Genomic DNA, 10,711 nt, shown 5'->3' with positions numbered 1-10,711 from the left:
AAATATATATACATACAAACAAACAAACTTACAAACATACAAAACTTATAAACATTTATACAAACAAACAAACACAAACAAACTTTTAAACAAATATATATACATACAAACAAACAAACTTACAAACATACAAAACTTATAAACATTTATACAAACAAACAAACACAAACAAACTTTTAAACAAGCATACATACATGCATACAAACTTACAAACAAACTTACAGACAAACTTACAAACAAACAAACTTATAAACATATATACAAACACACAAACAAACAAACAGCTCCACTTCAAGTCTATGAAGTCTCTGAGGAAGCTCCTCCTCCTCTGATGATGTTTCTGCAGCTCCATCTGAAGCTCCTTTAAATCCGAGCTCCTCTGGTTTATTCTTTAACCAGGACCACTTCCTCTTTCCCTCCTCTCCCTCCTGTCCTGACCCCTCCTCCTCTTCCTCAGTCTGATCTGAACCTTCATCTCTGCGGCTGAATCTCTGAACATGTGGTGTGTTCAGGTGTCTGTGAAGCCGCAGGAGAACAGGGACTCTTGTCTTTGAAGCCTTTGAACGAGACGTTTTGGGGGAGTTGATGGGGTACCAGAGGAGGCACAGCCTGGCAGGAGGAGGTGTTGCTGTGGTCAGGTGCTCGTGTTCAGAGGAGGAGGTGAGGATCTCCTTCAGGAGCAGAGTGGACGAGCGGCGGCTCAGACGGGTGTTTCTGCGCCGCTGGTTTGGTGAGTCACTGCAGGTTTTAAGGTTTTAGCTGATTTTTAAAATAAAACAGTAAAACAAAGTGGACGGTTGAAGCTTGAAACAACAAGTTAACTGAAGGTTTTTAGTCTCTGGAGCTGATCAGACACCTGAACGTGACAGAAACTCTGATCTAAACAGACTTTCTGAGCCCGGCTCTTCAGACTCTGCTGGTTTCTGGTGTCTGGATGTGAGTTTTCTGAAGTGTTGACTCTAACGGTCAGCCCCGAGGGGTCCAGGTGTTTAAATATAAACTCTGAGCTCTGACTGGTTCACCGGATCGCTTATCAGCCCCATAAACACCCCGCCCCTCTCCTTCCTGCCGGGTCAGTGAACGCCTCGTCGACTGGCAGGAAGCCAGGCTGCTAACGGACAGCAGAGTGTTTCTTTAAAGTTGTTTTCATTCAAACACACACTGCTCCTCTTCCTGCTCAGTCAGATTTTCAGTCTGATCGTTCTGACGCCAGCAGGAGAACATCTGGAGATGTTCCTGAGAACACTTCATGATCTCTGAAGTCCCAGACTTCTGATCCTAAAACTGGACTTTGTTCATCTAAAACCCAAAAACTGCATTCTTCTTCTTGTTTTCTTTTTTTTTTTGTAGATCTCAGAGTTTCAGTAAAAGCTGTAATTCAGGAGTTTCATGGATTTTACTACACAGATCAGCTGTAAACATTAAAGGGATCCATGATTAGTTGTAACATTAGACTTTATTTTATAAACATATATTTTAAATGTAAAATAAAGACTGTAAAAATACTGTAGGATATTTAGTTTTTTATCATTTTTAAACTAAAACTTTAAAAATATATTACACGGACGGGGCCATTTTGTTTACACGCAAAGCATTCTGGGTAAATGATGACATGGATAGGTCCTCGGTGCGAGGCTGCTAGCGAGCTATATCCACCCTGAAGGTTAATCTTGGACAATATCTGATGATCGACTCTTTTAAATGAAACCAGAGAGCGTTGACAGAGAGGAGAAGGTAGAAATGACTCAGCCTGGAACTGAAAATATGGATGGAGGACAACAGAGCTGCTTCATGGAAGAAGAACCTCAGCTTAGCCTGTTAGCTTTAGCATTAGCCCCGATGCTATCACCATATATATGTACTAGCTCAGCGCTACACATTCTCCTCTCGTCATTGAGGTCCTCCATCCACATGACAGAGAGGGGATCACAAAAATGACTCAGGCTGCAACTGAAGATATGGATGGAGGACCTCAGTTTAGCTTGTTTGTCACGCTAGCACCGAGCTAATACATATAAGACTTTAGTGTCTGCACTAAAGCTAACAGGCTAAGCTGAGATTCTTCTTCCATGAAGCAGCTCTGTTGTCCTCCATCCATATTTTCAGTTCCAGGCTGAGTCATTTCTACCTTCTCCTCTCTGTCAACGCTCTCTGGTTTCATTTAAAAGAGTCGATCATCAGATATTGTCCAAGATTAACCTTCAGGGTGGATATAGTTCGCTAGCAGCCTCGCACCGAGGACCTATCCACGTCATCATTTACCCAGAATGCTTTGTGTGTAAATAAAATGGCTCCGTCCGTGTTAAAATATATTTTAAAAAATTTACAAAACTAAACAGCCTACAGTATTTTTACAGTCTTTATTTTACAGTTAAAATATATGTTTATCAAATAAAGCCTAATGTTACAACTAATCAGGGATCCCTTTAAAAAACAAACTAAAAACAGAGTCTCCAGAAAAGGTTTTCTGCTCTTTCACCGTTACCTTAATTTAAAAAACTGGTTTCAGTGTTTACTCTTTTTTTTAAATAATCCATGTGTGAGAGGACTAGGGATGTCCCGATCCAGATGTTTTGGCTCCCGATACAATCCGATTTTTTTTAATATCAGTCTTTCCGATACGATCCGAAAAATTTATTTCTTTATTTCTTTCCAAAGTGACAAGGTTGGTAGTATTAAAGCGAGCCCTGCTGTTCCCACCATGGGAAACATCCAGTTTGCAGGTTTTGCAAGATACAATTTCAGCATTGTTTTCCATTGAAAAGTGTTCCCACACTCTGGACATGGTTGCACACTTGTGTGCGTCTTAACTTTTTAATAGCAGTGGTAAAGCATGACGATCCTGAAAACTGTTGCGAAAACCGGATCGGCCCGATCACATGACTAAATCCGATTCTAGACGATTTTCAAAAAAATGACCAAATCTGCCACCGTTACCAAGTATCTGATCGGGACATCCCTAGAGAGAACTGTAGCGTTCATGTTTCAGTTCTTCCTTACATTTCTGACACTTACCAGCTAAAAGCTGGCAGCTGGTGAGATTTATGAGTTTAACTAGCATTTAGGAAGATTATTAGTTAGAAAATTAATGCTTATTTATGAAAATATATTTTGAAAATCGTTGCTTTTTCAACAGCACTAGAAACACGTTAGCCTGGTAAAAACCAGACCCTTGTCCTTCACTTTGCTTCGTACGAGGGTCTGGAACCTCGGCTAAAGAAAGTGATTCTTGTTGGAGGCGTGGCCTCTGCTGAAGTTTAAAATGATTGGATCGGTTGGCTGCAACCTATGTCGCTGTGAAGGAGGCTAAGCTAAGAAGCTAACTGGAAATTTTGTGCGCTGTAAACAACCCTACTGAGAGGAGAGAAGTACCGAGCCGAACGAGACGATAGTAAATGAGAGCTGCTGCTTTGTCAGACAAATTTATTTTGATTTGGAAGCCTTATCAATACGGACTGGCTTCATTCACTTGCTAAACTAACTAGCAGACACTGCGCAGAAAATCAACATTGTTCAAAACTCAGCCTTTTGTTTGTTGATTGGCCCAGGTAAAATAAACTACAAGCAGACACTGCGCAGAAAATTGACATTCTGTTCTCTGATTGGCCCGGACGAAATGCTCCCGAAGAAATCCTTGTCTGTGGGAGAAATCCCAGACAGAGGGAAGGGAAGGGAAAAGGGAAAGAAGGGAAACTAGAATAGCCTATATACCACGGACATCCGGTCCAGCACTTGGGGCCACTCCGACCACTTCTGGTTTACGGTCAACACAGTGTTAGCGAAAGATTTTTTCACCCAACAACGACTCCTAATGATCTCCACAGTACAGAATTAGCATATTACATGTACCAACATTAACACAGGAGAAGTACAGGTCCAGCCAAGTGGAAAAAAATCACTCCAAAGTGGATTAAAGCCATAAAAACAAAGGAAAGATGTTCGTGTTTATGGTTCCAGAATTTAGCCTTTTTCACTATTCTGTGGCTGCTTGTTCTGTGAATTTTTCACGTAGCGCTGTGACACTTATATTGTTGGAAAGGGCAGAGTCTGGGCTTTAAATTGATGGGCTACTTGTATTGTTTGGATCGTTTTCCCCGATGTTAGTGAACTGAAAACGTAATGATTATCAGGCAGAGGTTCTGCTACTCTCAGTGCTCGGGAGGAGGAGGGGGCGCGCTCGTCACTCGGGTTTTGTCTACGCTGTAATATACACTAACAAGTTTTTACTTTTGCATAAAACTCATGACAAAGTGGCCTAAAAACATTTCATACTCTGTATAAAACAAACACGTGCACACATACACCACCTTTGTACCGGCTGCTGTGTTAGCTTCCTGCTAGCTGTGAGGAGGTCTTTCCTCTTGTCTTGGCAGTAAAAGGGGATAAATGTACATTTCCCTTTTGTAAACTCCGTCTTCTCATTTCTGATGCTGGCTCTTGAATATCCTCAGGTTAGAAATGCCGATTACAAACGCAGGCGTGAGCTTTTAAAGATAAGTGTTACCTGTAATGCTATGATCCACAGCTGTCACCTCCTCATCAAGAGGAAAATGGATAAAAACTAACAACTCTATCATACTGCTGATTAGTGGACACAACGACACACAACAGAACTCACGTTTTAAATCAGTAAATCACAGATGCTTTAACTTTTGTGACTTTTTCGTGGCCACCATTTTACCGGAAATACGTCATTAATGACCGTGGCATATAGGCTATTGAGCGGAACTGCATAGGAAGGTAAGGGCCAGGCTAGAAACACGTACACCTAAACTAAACTCTGCATTTATATCCATAAAATCTTTTTGTACAATTTAACATTAATGTGCAAAAAATCTTTTCAACACAGAGAACAACTTCGAAATTTTAAAGCAGTTTTATTACTATTATTAATAATAGTTTAAAACTTTGAAGTCAGGAATGATTTATGAGAATAACAGAATGGTGTAAATCAGTGGTTCCCAAACTTTTCAGCTTTTGACCCACAAAATACCAGCAGCAGAGACCCGTGTCCCCAGTGATTACCAGATGATAAACAGTGTTTTCACGTCAAATAAACAAGAGCATAGTAACAATATTTATTAGGCTATTTTTGTCCATTTTAAGTACACTAATCTTATTATTGTGTATCAACAAAGGCAAAAAAAATGTTGTTGATTGTCAGTTTTTAGTGTAATTAATTCAAAAAAAAAATTTCAGGACCCCACCTTGATGTTTCAGGACCCCGTTCTGACCCCAACTTTGGGAACCACTGGTATGATAAAAATGGTGTAAATGATAAAAATGGTGTAAATGATAAAAATGGTGTTTGGCTCAGCAACAGCAGAATGGAAGGGTTGAATTCTGCTGTGTTTGAGTTTGTTGTGTTTGCAGAGCGACAAACTACTGACATACGAGCTGTTTGTTTTTATTCAACCTTTTTCTCTTTGTTGTTGAACAGAAACTCTGGGTTCTGGTTCTGGTTCTGGGGGATCGTGGTTCTGATTCTGACCACCTGATTTGTCGTGTTGTTGAGAATTTCTAAAGAATAGTTTGTATAGTTTTATTGTTTATTGCTTGTTTTTGTTGTGCTGACCTGCAGGCAAAATGACAATATATACTCTCACCTGGACAGGTGAGCTGAGAGGAAAGTTTAGACAGGATTGTTTGCTTTGAGTAAACAAGGTGTGGACTCACCTGAGACCATGTGACCTGCTCCGGTACCACACACCTGTCTGCGATGACAGAAGAGAGCTGCAGCCGTCTTATAGAGTTTAATTCTCACCGTTTACTGTTGTTGTTGGACCTTTCTAAACACTACGTTACCCACAATCCTCTGCTCCTGATTAACAAACTGAAGATAACTCAGAGCACGGAGGTCAGTGATGCCCATCTTCCTCCTCTCTGCTTCATGCTGTTCCTGAGTCCTTCCTGTCCTCCGTGTCCAGACGTCCTGACAGGTGTGCAGCTGACAGGTGTGCAGCTGACAGGTGTGCAGCTGGAGTTAAACACCTTTACTTTATTGTGTGAATGTTTATATATCATTCTCACAATTTAGATTTTTTTTTCCGTACATTTTTCGGCACATGTATTGTTCCGCAATTTTTGTGTTTTTTCATAAATTTCCACCATAAACGTTCAGCTCCTTCAGAACATTCCAGCTATGACTTTTGGTATTTCAGCAGTAAATCCTTTTTGAGATATTTAGCTTTTTGAACATGACTAAAGCTGTTTTTAACATCCTGACAAACCTTTGAAATATTTATAAATCTTTACTGAACATTTTGCCTTTATGTTCTAGTTCTGCCTTTTTAACTCCTTAGTGCTTATTTCAGCTTCCTTTGGCCTCGATTTAGCTGATTTTAGCTTTGTTTTTCTGCTTTTTTAGCTATCATTTTTGACCTTTTCATCTGTAAATTTAAACTTTTTTGTTTCTGCAGTTTTAAGCTTTTGTCCTACTTCCAAATACTTTCTGCTAATTCTAGCTATTTTTGTGTTTTTAGCTACTTTTAAGCTAATCTGAGCTAAATTCACCTCTTTGTTATTATTTTGTAATGTGGCTTTTTTTTGTGTTTCTTTGCACTAATTTCAGCTATTGCAGATATGTTTTAAAGCTATTTGTAGGCTAGTTTTAGCTTTTTTTAGCAATTCAGCAAAAATCTTTCAGCATTAAGTGATCACTAGAGTTGGGCGATATTGGCAAAAAAATTAATCACGATTAATTGTGGTGTTTAGCCGATAACGATTAATATGACAGTTAATCCCGTGGACACCCAAATGTCCAAGTCACACGACCAATTTAGTGGGAAAGATTTGCTCTTAGTAAAAATCTTTTTCAAACTGTGTCAAAACTACAGACTTCAGGCTATACATCAAATTGTAAATTGTGTTGATAAATAAATTACAGAACTTTTGTTTAAATGTTCGTCATATTTGAAGCGGAGAGGAGCACCGAGCGGACTGACCGGGGAACTATCCAGTCAGTCTGCCTGGTGACATTAATCATATTAATCGTCAAGTGCTAAAAACTAATCGATTAATGTTTTTCTGACGATTAATTGCAGACGATACGATTATGCCCAACCCTAGCGATCACACTACATTTTCACAGGAAGTACAAATTCTGTAGTTTAATCTTCGTTCTCATAAACTCCTCACTGTGTTTAAGATCCAAACCTGAACTTTAGCACCTTCGGTTTTCATTAAATGTTTTTGTTAAACAGAATATTTTAATCTGGTAATGGCTGTAAATCATTTTTAGATTAATAAAACATTTAGCATCAAAGCAGCTGAACTTCGGCTCATTTTATGTTTAAAAGTGATGATATATTTCATCATATTTCAGCTGCTGTTATGAAATCTGTTCCATAACCGTCACTGTGTGTATTTTGTGTCTCAGGTGGACTTTCAGTGTCTCTGCTGCTCAGATATTTGTCTAAAGCCTCAGAGGACTGGGGTATGTTTACTGACCTGAACCCCCTCTTTGATTGGGGGTGTCGCCGTGTGAACGCATGAACGTGAATCTGAATCTAATCAGAGTTAGTTCGATGCCAGCGAGCCAATCAGAATGCAAGGAGGCATTAATTTTTATTGATCAAACTGATTGAGTTGCAGTGATTGTTTGAAGCTGAATCGCTCGTTGACTTGAATGTGGAGGGTTTAGTTTAATGACATCATCTCTCTGTCCTCCAATCAGAGTCGCCTCGTTTGTCCAACGCCTCCATCAGCAGCGATGAGCGCGCTCCATCCGCCGATGCCTCGGACCCGCCGCCGTCGGGCCGGCGCCCCGTGAGCCTGATCTCCACACAGTCCTCGGGTTACGGATCCTCCAGGGACGACTACCCCGCGCCGCCTCAACTCCCCGCTGGGTCCTCCGACGTCGACCCGAACCAGAACCTGAGCCCCGCAGAGGACGCCGCTGACCCCGAGGGGCCGAGCCCCCAGCCCTCGACGAAGAGTTGTAGCTTCGTTCACAGTAAGAACGGCCTAAATAAAGGGGGCACACCAAACCGGGCCTCCAGTCGCCGGCAGCCCTTCATCAGCGCCACCATGGCGCCCAACCCCCAGCTGACCTACCTGGACCGCGTCATCATGGAGATCATCGAGTCCGAGAGGATGTACGTCAGAGACCTGCGGATGATCGTAGAGGTGAGTCAGAGGATGCCGCCGTACCCTCAGAACTATGCAACAGGTGCTGAGGACTGTGGACCCAGGTTCTGGGTCAGGACACGAAGAGCACACCTGACAAAGACAGAAGGTGGGACAGAGGACAGAGGACAGTCGCTGTAACCCAGCAGCAGTTTGTCGTCAGGAGCTATAATTAACAGCTTAATACGGATTATCTGGTTATATAAGAGTCAGAACCACAGAGACCAAAACCAAGACTAGAGACCAGAACCAGGACTATAGACATGAACCAGGACTGGAACCATGACTATAGACCTGAACCAGGACCAAGACCAGAGACCTAAACCAGGATGAGAACCAAGACCAGAGACCTGAACCAAGACTATAGACCTTAACTAGGACCAGAGACTTGAACCAAGACCAGAGACCTGAACCAAGACTATAGACCTGAACTAGGACCAGAGACTAGATCCAAGACCAGAGACCTGAACTAAGACCATAGACCTGAACTAGGACCAGAGATGTGAACCAAGCCCAGAACCAGGTCCAAGACCAGAGATTTAAACCAGGATGAGAACCAAGACCAGAGACCTGAACCAAGACTATAGACCTGGACTGGGACCAGAGACTAGAGCCAAGATCAGAGACCTGAACCAAGACTATAGACCTGAACTAGGACCAGAGACTAGAACCAGGACCATTGACCTGAACCAAGGCTAGAACCAGGACCTAGACCAGAGACCCAAACCAAGATCAGAGACCCGAACCAGGACCAGATACCCGATCCAGGACCAGAGGCCTGAACTAAACAAAAATATCTAAACTAATACCAGAAACCTGAACCCAACAAATACGTATACCTGAACTAGGACCAGAGACCTGAACTAGGACCAGAGACCTGAACTAAGACCAGTGGCCTGAGCTAGGACCAGATGCCTGAACCCAACAAATATACCTGAACTAAGACCAGAAACCTGAACTTAGACCAGGGACCTGAGCCAGGACCAGATGCCTGAACCNAAGACCAGAAACCTGAACTTAGACCAGGGACCTGAGCCAGGACCAGATGCCTGAACCCAACAAATATACCTGAACTAAGACCAGAAACCTGAACTAAGACCAGGGACCTGAGCTAGGACCAGAGGCCTGAACCCAGCAAATATACCTGAACTAAGACCAGAGGCTTGAACTAAGACCAGAGACCTGAACCAGCAACCTAAAACAAAGAAAACTTATTTTAATCTAATCTGAGTCTAAAATCCAGACCATAACCTGGTCTTGATGATTCAGCCTGCCCCCTGCTGGACAAACAGAACAGAAATCATTTGTGCTCACAAACGTTTTATTTCTTCCCTCATCTTTTCCAGTCTTGTTTTCCTGACGTTAGGAATGTGCAATATAAATGATATACGGTAGAAACGATATAAATGTGTCCTATGATAGAGATCTGTAGTCTACCGACCAACCACACAATTGTTTTTGATGACTTAACCAGCTGCAGTCAAAACAGAGGAAGCGTGGCTGAGCGCGAAAATGAAGAGGGGGAAAAAGTTATCCGGACCTGGTTCAGCTGTGTGAAAATGAACACCGAACTGTTTACATATTTACGTGACGGTGCATCCTCCGGTATGCCGACCGACCACACGGCCTGCTGCGGGAGGAGCGCACGCCGCGACATGTGTGAAGGGCTCGACACACGGGAGGCGGCGTCGCTCGCTCTCCATTCATTTCCACGCAGCGAGGCGACTGTCAGAGCAGGTGAAGTCAGTGCTCAGGTGAAGTCGGTGCTCAGGTGGGACGCACAAAAATCAGTCTGGACCTCGTTTCTCCTGCTGTCATAGCGCGACGACGCACGGCCGAATGCGCGCGCACTCCAAAGCGCGACTATAATTGTCACCCCGTCGGAGCGAGCACAGATTAAACAGGTGGAGTGCAGAAAAAACAATCTGCAAAGTGTGTAGAAAGGAATAAATACAAGTAATTTGTTTTACCACCTTAAAACGAAGCTGATGATTCCAAACACAACACCCAATGGATGCAGATATCTATTACATTAAAGTGTATCTTACCCCCCTGTGAAAAGATAACTCCGCCCCAAGGCGAAATTTGAAAAATGCATCAAAGTGGGTAGGGTAGGGGGTGTGGGTAGGGGAAGGGGGGTTAGAGAGCGGAGGTGTGGCCATGACAAGAGAACGTGACAGCTAGCATTAGCATGATTGATGCTACATGGAAAGTGACCACAGTATCGCAGACAGTTACATCTCTGAATGTCTGAGGTGGAGAATTTTCATCCCACACCAGCCTCGGACAGAGGAGGAGGAGCGCTCCAACAGCCTGACAGAAAAAAATAAAAGCATACAGCTGCTCATGATCGCTAGTTTAAATCAGGAATAAAAGTAGTTTACCTGTATAAAGAGCCCTAAAAATCCATAAGTTTTGCAGAAAATCCTTACAACTCGCACCGCACCCGCGCGCGGGGGGGGCATGAAATCTCCTGCTGCGAAGCAGGAGGAAAGGAGAGAAGGGAAAGTAACTTATAGCAGCAGAATAGGTTGGAAGATGGCTGTTTGATGTTATTTATTGTTTTTTTAAATCATCCTATAGG

The 10,711-nt window shown here is 42.6% G+C and overlaps 1 protein-coding gene across 4 annotated transcripts in view; it reads left to right on the top strand.

Moving 5' to 3' along the window:
• LOC106528668 (pleckstrin homology domain-containing family G member 3) overlaps positions 1-10,711 on the top strand; it is a 52,895-nt gene that overhangs the window by 24,333 nt on the left and 17,851 nt on the right. The window contains exons 1-3 of one of the 4 annotated variants that reach the window (XM_014023892.1): positions 459-730; positions 7,379-7,435; positions 7,676-8,127. In XM_014023892.1, coding sequence (XP_013879346.1) covers positions 586-730; positions 7,379-7,435; positions 7,676-8,127 — 654 coding nt within the window. In that variant the 5' untranslated portion in view covers positions 459-585. Of the gene's footprint in view, positions 1-458; positions 731-7,378; positions 7,436-7,675; positions 8,128-10,711 lie in introns of those variants that run through there. The other 3 variants (XM_014023895.1, XM_014023894.1, XM_014023896.1) reach the window with 3 other exon arrangements.

The sequence above is a fragment of the Austrofundulus limnaeus genome, unplaced genomic scaffold (genome assembly GCF_001266775.1).
Source record: "Austrofundulus limnaeus strain Quisiro unplaced genomic scaffold, Austrofundulus_limnaeus-1.0 Scaffold394, whole genome shotgun sequence".
NCBI lineage: Eukaryota > Metazoa > Chordata > Actinopteri > Cyprinodontiformes > Rivulidae > Austrofundulus > Austrofundulus limnaeus.
This window is presented reverse-complemented; position numbering and strand designations above follow the sequence as displayed.